Source organism: Pristiophorus japonicus, chromosome 13 (assembly GCF_044704955.1).
Source record: "Pristiophorus japonicus isolate sPriJap1 chromosome 13, sPriJap1.hap1, whole genome shotgun sequence".
Classification (NCBI taxonomy): domain Eukaryota; kingdom Metazoa; phylum Chordata; class Chondrichthyes; family Pristiophoridae; genus Pristiophorus; species Pristiophorus japonicus.
Genome location: NC_091989.1, coordinates 5,722,609 through 5,739,010, shown reverse-complemented (window position 1 = coordinate 5,739,010; position 16,402 = coordinate 5,722,609). Strand labels below are relative to the sequence as shown.

The window sequence follows — 16,402 nt, the reverse complement described above, 5'->3', positions numbered from 1 at the left end:
CCCTCGCTCCTCACCCCCCCCCTCGCTCCTCTCCCCCTCGCTCCTCTCCCCCCTCGCTCCTCACCCCCCCCCTCGCTCCTCACCCCCCCCTCGCTCCTCTCCCCCTCTCTCCTCTCCTCCTCGCTCCTCACCCTCCCCCTCGCTCCTCTCCCCCTCTCTCCTCTCCTCCTCGCTCCTCTCCCTCCCCCCTCGCTCCTCCCCCCCTCGCTCCTCACCCTCGCTCCTCTCACCCTCGCTCCTCACCCCCTCACTCCCCCTACCTCCCTCCTGGTTCTTTCTCCTTGCTCCTTGGGGGTAGTGTACTGATGTGGATTGAGAACTGGTTGTCAGACAGGAAGCAAAGAGTAGGAGTAAATGGGTACTTTTCAGAATGGCAGGCAGTGACTAGTGGGGTACCGCAAGGTTCTGTGCTGGGGCCCCAGCTGTTTACACTGTACATTAATGATTTAGACGAGGGGATTAAATGTAGTATCTCCAAATTTGCGGATGACACTAAGTTGGGTGGCAGTGTGAGCTGCGAGGAGGATGCTATGAGGCTGCGGAGTGACTTGGATAGGTTAGGTGAGTGGGCAAATGCATGGCAGATGAAGTATAATGTGGATAAATGTGAGGTTATCCACTTTGGTGGTAAAAACAGAGAGACAGACTATTATCTGAATGGTGACAGATTAGGAAAAGGGGAGGTGCAACGAGACCTGGGTGTCATGGTACATCAGTCATTGAAGGTTGGCATGCAGGTGCAGTAGGCGGTTAAGAAAGCAAATGGCATGTTGGCCTTCATAGCGAAGGGATTTGAATACAGGGGCAGGGAGGTGTTGCTACAGTTGTACAGGGCCTTGGTGAGGCCACACCTGGAGTATTATGTTCAGTTTTGGTCTCCTAACTTGAGGAAGGACATTCTTGCTATTGAGGGAGTGCAGCGAAGATTCACCGGACTGATTCCCGGGATGGCGGGATTGACATATCAAGAAAGACTGGATCAACTGGGCTTGTATTCACTGGAGTTCAGAAGAGTGAGAGGGGACCTCATAGAAACGTTTAAAATTCTGACGGGTTCAGACAGGTTAGATGCAGAAAGAATGTTCCCAATGTTGGGGAAGTCCAGAACCAGGGGTCACAGTCTGAGGATAAGGGGTAAGCCATTTAGGACCGAGATGAGGAGAAACTTCTTCACCCAGAGAGTGGTGAACCTGTGGAATTCTCTACCACAGAAAGTAGTTGAGGCCAATTCACTAAATATATTCAAAAGGGAGTTAGATGAAGTCCTTACTACTCGGGGGATCAAGGGGTATGGCGAGAAAGCAGGAAGGGAGTACTGAAGTTTCATGTTCAGCCATGAACTCATTGAATGGCGGTGTAGGCTAGAAGGGCTGAATGGCCTACTCCTGCACCTATTTTCTATGTTTCTATGCTCCTCTCCCCCTCGCTCCTCACCCCCTCGCTCCTCACCCCCTCGCTCCTCACCCCCTCGCTCCTCTCCCCCTCGCTCCTCACCCCCTCGCTCCCCCTCACTCCCCACCCCCTTGCTCCTCACCCCCTCACTCCCCCTACCTCCCTCTAGGTTCTTTCAACTTGCTCCTTGTCGGTAACACGATGAGTTGGTGATTTTTTTTCAGGGAAAAACTGGACAGATCTGTAGGACTAGTATGCCCCAAAAGGGCCATGAAAGAAAGTCCCAGTGCTCCCGAAAGTAACGGAATTTGACTCAGCCCGCGGTAACAGGGAATGTGATTGCTGCTTTTGTGTATTTAGCTGCTTTATAAACAAAAACACAACTCCATAAACAGGGCTGTAATCACACTCTCGCCTTTTGATTGTAAATCTCATCCATATTGGCAGCCATGTTTTTAAAAAGATGAAGGTTTCAGCAACGGACAAGCAGAGGCAGTGACAGAGACGGGCAATGTTACGGAGGTCGAAATAATTGGTCTTGGTGATGGAGTGGACCAAGAGTGGGACAGGGACCAGGGCTCCTGTTATACATGACCAGGGGTGGGACAGGGACCAGGGCTCCTGTTATACAGGACCAGGGGTGGGACAGGGACCAGGGCTCTTGTTATACAGGACCAGGGGGTGGGACAGGGACCAGGGCTCCTTGTATATATAAGAAATAAGAACATAAGAAATAGGAACAGGAGTAGACCAGCTGGCCCCTCGAGCCTGCTCTGCCACTCAATAAGATCATGGCTGATCTGATCATGGACTCAGCTCCACTTCCCTGCTCGCTCCCCATAACCCTTTGTTCCCTTATCGCTCAAATATTCATATTTAAAAACATAAGCACCATCGCTACCATCAACATACATGTAATATTTGGAGAGAGATTTATGGTCAATGTAAGATTGCAAGCTTTGTTTAACCATTGAGTTTGGAGTTTCTCCCCCCTCCTCTCCTGACTGCACAACACCTCACTGGAGAACGATTCCATGGGTCTTTCATTTTGGCACTTTGGTTTGTTTTGTTTTTGTCTTGCTAGTTTATTTTCTTTTGAGCATTTTTATTTCAGAAATATTTCATTTTAAATGTGGTGCTTATGGTATGTTGTAAAACAGAGTCTGAATGAGTTGTGGCATAACTCCTAATGTCTGCCTGCTGGGATCCAGTGATAACTCCTAATGTCTGCCTGCTGGGATCCAGTGTGATAACTCCTAATGTCTGCCTGCTGGGTTCCAGTGATAGCTCCTAATGTTTGCCTGCTGGGATCCAGTGTGATAACTCCTAATGTCTGCCTGCTGGGATCCAGTGATAACTCCTAACGTCTGCCTGCTGGGATCCAGTGTGATAATTCCTAATGTCTGCCTGCTGTGATCCAGTGCGATAACTCCTAATGTCTGCCTGCTGGGATCCAGTGATAACTCCTAATGTCTGCCTGCTGGGATCCAGTGCGATAACTCCTAATGTCTGCCTGCTGGGTTCCAGTGTGATAACTGCTAATGTCTGCCTGCTGGGATCCAGTGTGATGACGGATAACGCCTGCCTGCTGGGATCTAGTGTGATGACGTGTGAGCAGCAAGTGCTCAGTCTTTGGAGTGGGTGCTGAGTTCAGGGTCAGGGGTCCATGGGTTGGAATTTGTCTGGCTGCAGTTAGATACCAAGCGAGCTTACAGCCTAATTCTTTCCCTGCCCACTGGAGTGCATCCTGATGATGTAGGAGTGGGGCTTTCGAGCCAAATTTGGGCTCTGTCCTGAACTGTCCACTGTCAGAGTCCATGCCAATGGAAGAGGTACTGTGGTTAGTGGGGGTAGCTGGCTCAATATAGCTGTTGGTAAGACGTGCACCTAGCAATTTGCAGCATCTTCTGGAGTTTGTCAAAGCAGAGCTTGAAATTGAGCCAAAATGCACATTTGATCTTTTGACATCTTGTATCCAAATATTATATGATCAGTGGGCGTAACTACATGGACAGTACATATTTCAGCAAATGAGACACTGCTATATGCTTGTGATCATTTCTTACTTTATAGTTCTCTGCTCCCATTCCAATACTGTACCAGTAGCTATACTGGCGTAACAGTCTGAAATTAGCATTATTTAGGTTCTCTACTGAGATACATCCAACATCCCACCTAGTTTTTCACCCATGCTTAAACCTGCTGTAACATGTGTATTAGCAGCTGTTCACAATACTTGCACATTGCGTTCAGGGTGCAGAAACTAAGAAGTGCTAACTAATTTTTGTATTATTACAGGAATCAAAAAAATACTTCAAACGTAGTGACCTAGCCAAGAAGGAAGAAGAGATTTATTTGGAAAAATGTGGCTACAAGGTACTTGCTTCATATTTAATGTTTAGATTATTAGTACTGAATGAACTGATTCTAATTTTCTAAAAACTGTTGCAACCAACTGCATTTCACCAGTGAGATTTGATTGTGAGAACTTACGACAAATCTTTCCTGTGATACTTGTGTCACTAGGTTGTAAATGAGGAGTCAACACCGAAGGTATGGGTTCAAGAACAAACTTTCCTTGTTTTGAGCTGTATACAAGTCTGAATGCATGAAAGCGAACAGTTTGCAAGCTCTGAGCCTGTGCCTTGGCTTTTAAAGTTTTGTGTTGTTTGATTACATTTGGCTGGCTTTTTGATTTCAGTTAACGGGTCTTTCAATCATCAACTGAAATAACTATGGTAATCAGCTCAAATAATTGTTATACTTGTTCACCAATTACTTCATGTATGGCTAGAATCATAGGAGGAGGCCATTTCGGCCCATCGTGTCTGTGCCTGCTGAGAAAGAGCTACCCAGCCTAATCCCACTTTCCAGCTCTTGGTCCGTAGCCCTACAGGTTACGGCACTTCAAGTACTTTTTAAATGTGGTGAGGGTTTCTGCCTCTACCACCCTTTCAGGCAGTGAGTTCCAGACCCCACCACACACTGGGTGAAAAAGGTTCCCCCCAACTCCCCTCTAATCCTTCTAACGGTTACTTTAAATCTCTGCCCCTTGGTTGTTGACCTCTCTGCTAAGGGAAACAGGTCCTTCATATCTACTCTATCTAGGCCCCTCATAATTTTATACACCTCAATTAAATCTTCCTCAGCCTCCTCTGTTCCAAAGAAAACAGCCCTAGCTTTTCCAATCTTTTCTCCTAGCTCAAATTCTCCAGTTCTGGCTAATGCACAAGGCAGAAATATTGTACACTTTCACATTGAATTACAGTAGAAAAGTAAAATGCTGCTTATTACAGATCAGGCTTAAATCATTCCTTTAGAAACTGTGTGCAGAATGACTCAGTACATTGACAAATTAACCTGCTTTGCCACACAGTGGTAGGACACAGGTTTGTGCCCAGTTTTCTTGGAGTCAGGAGAAGGACAGGCACATATCTTTCACAGGATAGGAGAAATTGGAAACAAATCACCATGGCTATGCTTATAGTCATGCACATCTTTGTGGTCAGTTATAGGGTGGTATTAACCAAGGGTTGCAATCTTTTATTTGTAGAATACTATATAGGATTTTATATAGAACATAAAAATTAGGAGCAGGAGTAGGCCAAATGGCCACTGGAGCCTGCTCCGCCATTCAATAAGATCCTGGCTGATCTTCGACCTCAACTCTACTTTCTCGCCTAATCCCCATATCCCCATATCCCTTGATTCCCCTAGAGTCCAAAAAACTATCAATCTCGGCTTTGAATATACTCAAAGACTCCGCATCCACAGCCCTGTGAGGTAGAGAATTTTAAAGATTCACAACCCTCTGAGTGAAGAAATTCGTCCTTTTCTCGGTCCTAAATGGCCTACCCCTTATCCTAGACCCTTTATTCTGAAACTATGCCCCCTAGTTCTAGATTCCCCCACAAGGGGAAACATTCTCTTTGCATCTACCCTGTCAAGCCCCCTCAGAATCTTATACGTTTCAATGAGATCACCTCTCATTCTTCTAAACTCCAGAGAATATAGGTCCAATCTACTCAATCTCTTCTTGTAGGTAAATCCCACCTAGGAATCAATCTAGTGAACCTTTGTTGCACCACCTCTAAGGCAAATAGATCCTTCCTCAAATAAGGAGACCAAAACTGTGCACAGTACTGCAGGTGTGGTCTCACCAAAACCCTGTGGGGGTTAAATGGGGATAAACAAATTGGTTATAAATACATATAATTCAGTGATGGAATAATATTAATAGTGAAGAGTTTAAATTGCATAATTTTAAGACCACTATATTGGACTTAAAATAAAATAAAGTGGACTAGTGGTCACTGAGGTAAGTTTCTATTTAGAGAACTGGTAGCCAATGCTAAAGTAACGCTATTTAAACCAGCATATGATGTATTGCATTTTTTTCTTGTGCTAGGACTGTAAAAGAGTGAAATACTGTAAAATTAAGTAAAATAGTGTTCGTTTATGTGCATGAAATCAGTAAGAAAGTGTGTGCGTGCACCGGGAATGCAGTGTATGTGTTGTTAGAAAATACAGTTTAAAACAAGTACTGTGGTTACTGCAAATGTAGCTGTTTGCCTGCTTCGTGGTGTTGCAAGTCAAGCTCCATTTTGCATTGTTGGTTAAGGCATGGGAGTGAAGGAAGGACAGCATGGTCAGTGAGCATGGAATGCAAGGATATTTATTGTAAACATGTATCAGCATTTGCATCATATTTTATTGCAGCAATAGCTCAACTACATTTTGAAATTGTTATCAGAGCCATTAGGGACGGGTGCATAGAATTACAGAGAATGTACAGCACAGAAACAGGCCACTTGCCCCAACTGGTCCATGCTACTCCACACGAGCCTCCTCCTACCAACGTTCCCGCTAAGCTGAGCGGCCGAGCAGTGGTCTGGAGGTCCCAGGCAGTCCGCTCTCCTGTGTTTTTTTTTAATGGGAGAAACCACACAGGTGCAAAAATTTGAATGGGCCACACAGCCACCTAAAGGGACCGTGCACGAAAAAATGAGAGGGAACATTGCCTCCCACCTCTCTTCATCTAACTCCTTCATCAGTAAAACCTTCTCGCCACACCAGCCATGAGCCAGTTTCTAGATATTGGGCCTGAAATCCCGGGACCGGGCTCGCCAGAAAATAATAAAAACGATCCGTACCGACCTTTTGCTGCTGCGCCCTCCAGCGATCCCGATCAGAGGTCTCCTCTCCCCCTCTCCCCGCGCATCGGAGCGCGTTCACGTCTTGGAGATGCGCAGGGAGAAGCTGGAGTCACATGGCACGGGACAGCCAATCAAGGTGAAGTATTCTCATTCATAATAATGGGAACTCTGTAAGTAGCAGTTCTCATTGTTGTGAATGAGAAACACCCCCACCTCCCCAACACCAAAACACAAATTTAAAAAAACATCACATGTATAACATTAATTTAAATTAAAGTTAATAAATGTGTTTAAAAAAAATCCGAAAAATACATATTTTTTTCTAAGTTTTTCATTAGAGCTTAAAATAAACTTGCCGTAGTGGTTTTGCCTTAATGTGGTTTTAAATTTTATTTTTATATGTTTTTTTAATATCTTTTAAAACGCTTGGGCTGGTAAAAGTAGACCATGAGCCTGCGCAAGTTTTAAGGACATTCGCTGGGCAAATAGCACAATCTTGCCCATGGGAATGTCCTGGCTGCCGGGATGGGTTGGATCTGTCAAGCCAGAACTTGACAGATTGGAAAAGACGTTTTTTGGCGCATTGCGGGCCGAAAAATGTCTTTTGAGATGCCTTTCTGGGTCAGTACACACTCCGTACAGATCCGGGGAGGCTGGAATTTCAGGCCCAATACCATCTTTTATCAAATATTTATAAAATAAAAATGCAGATTATATTGTGATCATCTTCATAATTTGAAGATTACATTGAAGACTACATCTCGTAAGTCGTATAATACTTGCAATTTGGGAAAATTAAAAATGTAGGTTCAGGGACTAGGAAGATGGGGGCTTAAGGTAAAACATTTCAAACAATTGTCTCCTTTTCTATTCTGTTGTAATGAAATTATTGTGGGGCACACTGTTCTAACGTTTCAAGTGTAAACCTCTACTAAATCTTAATACTGTTCTAAAAGTATAAAATCAAAACTCGTCAGTTTGGACTTTACCTTCTGATATATTGTCATTTTTCTCGCATATCAATTACAGTCAATAGTACATGTTATTGAATATATCCGTGTCCGCTGTGGCTCAGTGGGTAGCACATTCTCCTCTGAGTCAGAAGGTCGTGGGTTCTAGTCACACTCCAGGGACTTGAGCACAAATCTAAGCTGACACTCCAGTGCAGTGCCGAGGGAATGCTGCACTGTCGGAGGGTGCCGTCTTTCGGATGAGACGTTAAACCGAGGCCCCGTCTGCTCTCTCAGGTGGACGTAAAAGATTCCATGACACTATTTCAAAGAAGAGCAAGGGAGTTATCCCCGGTGTCCTGACCAATATTTATCCCTCAGTCAGTATAACAACAGATTATCTGGTCATGATCACATTGCTGTTTGTGGGAGCTTGCTGTGCGCAAATTGGCTGCCACGTTTCCCACAATACAACAGTGACTTGTTGGCTGTAAAGCACTTTGAGACATCCGATGGTCGTGAAAGGTGCTATATAAATCCAAGTCTTTCTTTATATCCTCTTGAATTACACTGTCCATGTATGATAGCAATGTGTTTGTGCATCTAGACTAGAGTGGAATGAATGAAAAACAATGTGCTTGCAGTGTTGAGAATAAGGATATGTAGGAGATAATTCAGTGAGCCCCAGGCGTGTAGTAGTAATGCTAAAAATGTTTAAAGTACTTTAGTTGTACAGGTGCAGCGTCGAGAATCTGGAGTTCTAAAAAGTTCTGGAATCTGGGACAATCGGTAGCAGAGTCGTACGGAATCCATAAAATTTTACGGAATCCGGATCCGACAACCCAGCCAACTTCAGGGCCCTGCAAATGCCCAACCTCGGGCCTCGTCTTGCCGCCGCTGCCTTTACCTCATGGCCTCTCACCGGCCCGCCCGACAATATCCTTGGTGGGGCCTGCCCGCCCGCAACAACCTCCTCGGCGGGGCCCGTCTGCCCAACGGCGACCTCCTCGGCAGGAATCCCCCCCCCCCCCCCCCCCCTTCTGACGTTCCGAAATCCGGAAATACCCGAACCTTGGCTCGGGTATTTCCGGATTTATGACGTCAGAAAGCAAATCGAAAGCCCGGAATCCGGAATGGCCTCGGTCCCGAGGGTTCCGGATTTTAGGCGCCGCACCTGTAATTGATTAGGATGTCCCAAAACACTTTCCCACCAAAGACGTGAAAGATGCTACATGAATCTGGCCTCTTGTGCACCTCCCACTTCCATCGCCCCACCGTGCTTTCAGCCATCTAAGCTCTAAGCTCTGGATTTTCTTCCTCCTCCTCCTTTTAAGATGCTCCTTAAAACCTAGTTTTCTGACCAAGCTTTTGGTCAGCTATCCTAATGTCTCCTTTTGTGGCTCGGTGTCAGTTATTGTCTGATAATGCTCCTGTGAGGTGCCTTGGATCGTTTTATTTTATTAAAGGTGCTATATAAATGCAAGTTGTTTTTGTTGAAGTTGGCTCATTCTTATTTCTTTAGATTCCCAATTTAGCCATGCCTCCAATTTCCAATTCTATCTTAAAGCTCATGGTCTGATGCACTTCATCGTCTTTAGATTAAATAGGCATTGATTTTATAAAAGAGTAATAAAGATGATCAGATTTGTGTGTACAAAGTATGTTCCTTCCATGAGCCTAGAAATTTGTCTTGAGCGGTTGACTTTTTCCTAACTCACTTTATTTAACAATATATACCTTTCATTTTGTAATTTTATTTACTCTTTTGAAAAGAAAAAAGAAAGATTTGCATTTATATAGTGCCTTTCGTGACCACCGCACATCCCAAGGTGCTTTGCAGCCAATGAAGTACTTTTTGAAGTGTAATCACTATTGTAAAAATACATGAGTACCAATATGTATTACCGCCCATTTCTTAATATTTGATTTGGTTTCTGTTTCAGCTGCCTAATTACTAAGTCTCTCTCCAATCAATTATCCATTCTCTCTTTTCTAACAATTTTCTCCTCAGTCCACCCCACCACCCACTATTGCTGTTGTTCCAGTGAGAATAGATTGAGCTTCCATAGGCTGTTTTCATAACTCTGTAACCTAAAACCATTATTGCCTTTCTTGGATATTGCATCTATCTTTTTTGTCATTTACATGATCGCAGCTAAGCACAATATTCCATTTGTAATCTTGTGCTCTATGAAGTGATTAGTATCAGTTACTTGAATTTCTGGATCCACTTTTATACCTAACATTTTATCCGCCCTTGCATTTGGTGCCCTATATTGGACCTGTCGATGGTGGTGAATCTTTTATTCTGACTTGCCTTATTTATTAATTTGCCTTTCATTTTGTGACTGAAACTTGATCTCCTCTTTCCTTGCCTGTCCCAGATAAAATTATTAACTCATATATGCCACACCCCAACTTAATTTTGTTGAAAAGATGTGGTCTATAGACTAGTTAATACGATATTTGTGCTGCTCCCAAATTAAATTTCATTCATGTTTCAATTGCTCAGTTACTGATTCTGTCTTGAATTTTATTTCTTCCCACAATTTAATGAGCGGTGCATATATCAAGTGTAACATTAATGTTTCTGATCCTAATAATGGCAATTTTTTTTTTATTTATATAGATAAAATTCTAATCTTTGCAGCAATCTATGAAATGGCAGATTTTTCATTTACGTTGGAAAAAACCTGATTTTCCCCTGTGTTTCACAAAACAGAAAATAAAGTGCCTTGTAATCTCTTGTGATATGTGGTTAATGGTGTGATGGTGTAAGTTACAGGCAGGCTCCTGCACTAAAGATCTAATAACCAATGCTGTTAATGTACAGGTGCAAACAAAAACAAATGAAGAAGCGGATTCGTCATCAAACCCAGTGATTGAACTCGAACTTGCAGAAGAGAAATTACCCATGACCCTTTCCAGGCAAGAGGTACGGTTTAGTCTCGGTTAACACTGTGGCTAGTAAATTGACAAAATACAAGATTCACTATGCACAATAGCTTAATATTTAATTAAAATCTGCACAGTTTGAATTCAAATATTCAAGCAAAGTTGTAACCAAAATCTGTTATCTAAGTAGGTACTTTTGATCCAAATTGTCAAATGGTAGTAGCTGTGTTTTCCTTGGCACGTTGTCAAGTTAATCTACTGGAGAGCAATGTTTCCCCTCATTATTTTTGGCCCTATGCTATATAAGAACATAAGAAATAGGAGCAGGAGTAGGCCACCTGGCCCCTCGAGCCTGCTCCACCATTCAATAAGATCATGGCTGATCCGATTATTGAGTCAGCTCCACTTCCCTGCCCGCTCTCCATAACCTTTCGCTCCCTTATCGCTCAGAGAACCTTATCTATCACTCTGGAACACCCAAGTCCGTATCTCTCCAGTTAGAGAAGCACCATGCCTGGGTGCTTCAAGATGCTGATCATGTGTGCTGCCCTTCTGTAAAATCTGTTAAATATTTGTATTCCTTTGCTTTCGAACATATATCGATTATAGAGGCCCAGAATTTGCTGAAAAAATAACGGCATGTGAACGATACCCGTTTTTAATGTGCAAATTGGCCAGCAGCTTGTGGCGAGGAAGAGATATCCCATGAATTGTGAATCAGCACAAGTTGCTGCATGGATTGTGTAGCTCCACCTTTAGCTTCGTGAAAACAGCACATCGCCCTTAAGCTCCCCTTGACTTTCATGAAATTGCTGAATTTGCGTATTAATTGTACATTAAACTTACCACAAAGTTAAATCTAATAATTAATGACATAAGCACCCTTTTAATGACATAATTTCTCATGACAACCAATCAACTTCTCTGGCCCAGAAAGTGAACAATTAAAAATGTGGAGTCTCATTCCTGCATGTAGTGAATTGTTGCTGGAGATTCTAAAAATTTCAAAATTCTTTGTCTCTTTTTTTCTCTCTCTCAATCTGTACCTGATTTGGCATTGAATTCACCCTCTCTAATTCAACCTGCTTCTCAGTCCTACCTCTGTTTATTTCTCAATCCTTCAATCTCATTGGGTAAGGGCATTAACTGTTGGTCCCGTTGTTCGCCAGATGCGCTCTTGCCTTCACCAATGTTCCCTTTGTCAGCCATGGGTCGCACTCTCTCCTCCTGAGTCAGAAGGTTGTGGGTTCAAGTCCCACTCCAGGGACTTGAGCACAAAAATCTAGGCTCGCACTCCAATGCAGGGCTGAGGGAATGCTGCACTGTCGGAGGTGCCGTCTTTGGATGAGACGTTAAATCGAGGCCCCGTCTGCGCTCTCAGGTGGATGTAAAAGGTCCCATGGCACTATTTTGAAGAAGAGCAGAGGAGTTATCCCCGGTGTCCTGGGGCCAATATTTATCCCTCAATCGACATCACTAAAACAGATTATCTGGTCATTATCACATTGCTGTTTGTGGAAGCTTGCTGTGTGCAAATTGGCTGCCGCGTTTCCCACATTACAACGGTGCATTGAGACATCCGGTGTTCATGAAAGGTGTTGTATAAATCCAAGTCTCCAGGGGTCCCACGCAGACAGTGGGCTGGCTTTTAAATTGAAAAAAAAACATTAAAGGGGCAGTGTGGCCCCCCAGAAAATTAACGGGAACATTGGCCCTCACTGCGCCTTTATTGGCTTGCACTTCCAGCAACTTACAGGGCAACATTTATAGAAACATAGAAAATAGGTGCAGGAGTAGGCCATTCGGCCCTTCGAGCCTGCACCGCCATTCAATGAGTTCATGGCTGAACATGCAACTTCAGTACCCCACTCCTGCTTTCTCGCCATACCGCTTGATCCCCCTAGTAGTAAGGACTACATCTAACTCCTTTTTGAATATATTTAGTGAATTGCCCTCAATTCAGTGCAATACTGAGGGTGTGCTGCACTGCTAGAGGTGCCATCTTTCAGATGCGATGTTAAACCAAGGCTCCCATCTGTGCTCTCAGATGGATGTAAAAGATTCAATTTCACTATTGAAGAGCAGGGAAATTGTCCTGTCCAACATTTATCTTTTAACCAACATCACTGGAAGAAGATGCTGAGGGGTGCAGGAACAAGTCTTAAGTAACCAGGCACACCATGAGATGCCTGCAAATCTCACCTGCAAACGACACTCCTGCAAATTCCAGGCCATGGGGATTAAAATTTTCAAATGACCCCTCTGTCGTGTGGGAGAGATGAGTGAAGAGGCAAATTTTTTACACTCCCTTTTTAAAGTGTTTGGGATGGAGTTGCAGTAGATGGTGCTGTTGTACTGTGCCAAATAATGTTTAAAAAATGCCTCAAGTGCATCACCATCTGCTGCAGAAGCACAGTGCTTGCTCAGTTATTTCAGGGGAATCCCCCCAAGGGAAGAGGGAACTCCACACTGCTCCCCTTGTGTTTTGAACAGGGCGCTGCTTTGTCATTTGAGAATTATTTTGAAAGCTACAGCTTTTTGTGTTCGATTTCTTTTAGTCTAGCAACTAACTGATGAGCAAAGTCCGCATGGATCTTTCTCTTCCCGTTCAGACATAGTTGCTCGCGCTTATTCAGACGGTGTCCAGAGAACGGTTTTATCAGTGGAACGGTATTTCACTGCGGAGTTCCTGTGATTTAAAAACAAATCGTTCTGTTGTCTTCCAAGGTGATCCGGAGGCTACGCGAAAGAGCAGAACCGATTCGATTGTTTGCTGAAACAGACTATGAAGCCTTTCAACGTCTTCGAAAGATAGAAATCTTAACTCCTGAAATTAATAAGGTAAGTCTCTTTTTTGAAATAATTTGCGAAGATTTTCTTTGAGTGACATTTTATGTAGCGGCGTACTCCAGCACTTTGAGTTCACCGAACATGCTGATACATCAAAGAATGCACATTTGTGGTAAAGTTTTAATATATGGTGCGGTTAAGGGAGAATTAAATGGGTGCACCCAAATTAAATCCTTAACATGGAATTTGACACACTCTTTTCTCTTATAAAAGCTGAAGATCTGAATAATTAGCAAGTTAAGGATGCAACTTAGCCGCATTGTGTCTATTATAGCACAAAGATCACAAGAAAGGGCGGCGGGACATTGAGCAGGTGCTTTAGTTACTGGTGTACAAGGTGCTTGTACTGAAATCTATTGTCTAAATAGTTCTAAGAAATGATGTTGATTTTTCTTGTGGCAGCTCAAACCGCAAACTTTAATATTTCCATTTTACTCGTGTTTTTTCAGGGGTTTCCCTTTCCTGTTTTATTTTTCACCTCCTACTTTCCAAATTGTTATGGTTTCTCTCCTTTTTTAACCTTCTATTTCTTTCCTTTAATTTTCCTTCACAACATTGAACCACATGAAAAATGAAACCGCACAGCTTGCCTGCAAGAGGGGACTGTCCAATTTTCAGCATCCGTCTCTCTGTTTTAAAATGGTCTTGCTGGAATTGCATTTGGGGAAAGCTTAGAAAGGAGAGATAATGGGCCTGAATTTGCGGTCGGAGGCTTCCCGCGGGTGGATGCCTCTGATCAGCAAAAAATCGATGAAGTTACCTTCTGACTCTGGATCCATGGAGACTCGTGCTCCTGAGCCTGTAGGCGTAGGCCTGCGTAGAGGCCCACGTATGCGAGGGCCGCAGGCGGTTCACAAGCACCCCTGGGAATCACGTGGGCCGGCCCAACCAATCAGAGTGGGCCGGCCCAACCAATCAAAGAGGGAGATCCCCATTCATGCTTACGGTGCAAAAGAAAAATACTGCGGATGCTGGAATCTGGAATAAAAATAAAAAATGCTGGAAATCTCCAGGTCAGGCAGCATCTGTGGAAAGCAAGCAGAGTTCACGTTTCGCATCAATGACCCTTGTCAGAACTTGCTTATGGTGATCTGTAAGTACGTACATAAACATGAATGGGAATCACATAAAAAACACATTACATAACAAATAAATTAATTTAAAAATATTTAAAATGAATTAAAATACAATATAATTAAACATTTAAAACACAAATTTAATTTCTTGGAAAATAAGTTTAAATGTTTTAATGGGCTAAAAAATCTTACCTGATTGTACACATGTTTTAATGTTTAAATGAATGAGAAAAAAAATAATTTTTTCTGTTTTTTAAAATTTTACGCTGGTAAAGCTATGAGTAAAAATCTCAGGGACATTTTCTGGGCAGAAGTAAATAGTCCAACTCTCCGCCCATGAATGACATTTTTCCGGGGATGCTTGCGATCTGTCATGCCTAAATCCAGAACGTGCGCGGCCCCTCTGGGTGCATACCCACCTCGTATACACCCGTAGGGACCACTAGTTACGGCCCCATACGAGTCCCAGAAATTAAAAAATGTCATCGTACCATCGAATAGCAGAAATTGGTTATCAGAATGTAATTTGAATTTGATCCACCAGTATGATCTTCTTGTAGGCCCTGGCCATCAGACCACTGACTATCGCCAGGTCTTTGTCTTCAGCCTCCTAATACCCAGCACAAGTTACATCATTAGAAGGCAATGAGCAGATCACCCACCATCTGTCTTGCTAGTGCAGGTACTTGGCCTGGGGGAGTTCAATAGGGTAGGATAGAAATGAAAAGAGCAATATATATCCCCAAGTGAATACATTCCCTTTTAATTAGTACTGTGATTTTAATGTGGGTTTTTATACCGGGCTCACTGGCTCACAGATTGTATTATGAGTTCGTATACACTAGCCTTGCATCCAGTGTTCCCTCCAAGCTGCACGCATGCGTGGCCTCGCAGTAATCTGCAAGTTACCACGCAGGCCGCTCTCTCCGGCTTTTACACTGTAAATACCGCGCATGCGCAGAACTTTAAAGGGACTGTGCATTGCAAGAAACGAGCCACGCAGAATAAAGCGCAGCTCACAGGGAACATTGCTTGCATCACTACCAAGATCTTGTAAATTTGGAAACTTTCCAAACGTATAACTATATGTACAAGAATCCAGGACATACTTTGCAAAGACATAGCCCCGTAATTTGCGGTCCCTGCGGGTGTGTACGAGGTGCGTGCATGCCTTTAAGGGCCATACTGTTCTGGGTTTTCGCACGCGAAGCACATGCGCGAAAACCCGGACTTGCAATAGAAACATAGAAAATAGGTGCAGGAGTAGGCCATTCGGCCCTTCGAGCCTACACCACCATTCAATATGATCATGGCTGATCATGCAACTTCAGTACCCCATTTCTGCTTGGTCTCCATATCCCTTGATCCCTTTAGCCGTAAGGGCCACATCTAACTCCCTTTTGAATATATCTAACGAACTGGTCTCAACAACTTCCTGTGGTAGAGAATTCCACAGGTTCACAATTCTCTAAGTGAAGAAGTTTCTCCTCATCTCGGTCCTAAATGGCTTACCCCTTATCCTCAGACTGTGACCCCTGGTTCTGGACTTCCCCAACATCGGGAACATTCTTCCTGCATCTAACCTGTCCAGTCCCGTCAGAATTTTATATGTTTCTATGAGATCTCGTCTCATTCTTCTAAATTCCGGTGAATATAAGCCTGTCAAGAAATGCATCCCCGGGAAAAGGATATCCGCAGGTGGAGAGTTGGGCTGTTTACCCAACTTCTGCCCATGAAATTCTTGCAGCTGGTAAAAGCAGGCGTAAGATCTGCTTTTACTAGTGTAAGAATTTAAAGAAACATTTTTTTTAAATCAGCCAATTATACATTTAAAAAAAAACCTGTGTAACAAGTTAAGTTTATTTTAGCCCCTTTAAAACATTTCAATTTATTTTTCAAAAAGTTAAATTTTTGTTTTAAATATTTAATTAAATGACATTTTAATTAATTTTAAATATGTCATTGTTTTTTATTTATTTGTATCGTTAAATTTATTTTTTGTGTGATTCATGCCTATGGGGTTTCTGTACACACGGAATCACCATAAACATGAATGGGGATTCCTTTCTGTCATTGGTTGGGC

The 16,402-nt window shown here is 43.3% G+C and overlaps 1 protein-coding gene across 3 annotated transcripts in view; it reads left to right on the top strand.

Moving 5' to 3' along the window:
* prpf18 (PRP18 pre-mRNA processing factor 18 homolog (yeast)) overlaps window positions 1–16,402 on the top strand; it is a 33,479-nt gene that overhangs the window by 745 nt on the left and 16,332 nt on the right. For 2 of the 3 annotated variants that reach the window (XM_070897087.1, XM_070897089.1), the window contains exons 2-5: window positions 3,691–3,768; window positions 3,919–3,945; window positions 10,332–10,433; window positions 13,121–13,234. In XM_070897087.1, the coding sequence (XP_070753188.1) occupies window positions 3,691–3,768; window positions 3,919–3,945; window positions 10,332–10,433; window positions 13,121–13,234 (321 nt within the window). The remainder of the gene's footprint in view (window positions 1–3,690; window positions 3,769–3,918; window positions 3,946–10,331; window positions 10,434–13,120; window positions 13,235–16,402) is intronic. The other variant, XM_070897090.1, reaches the window with a different exon arrangement.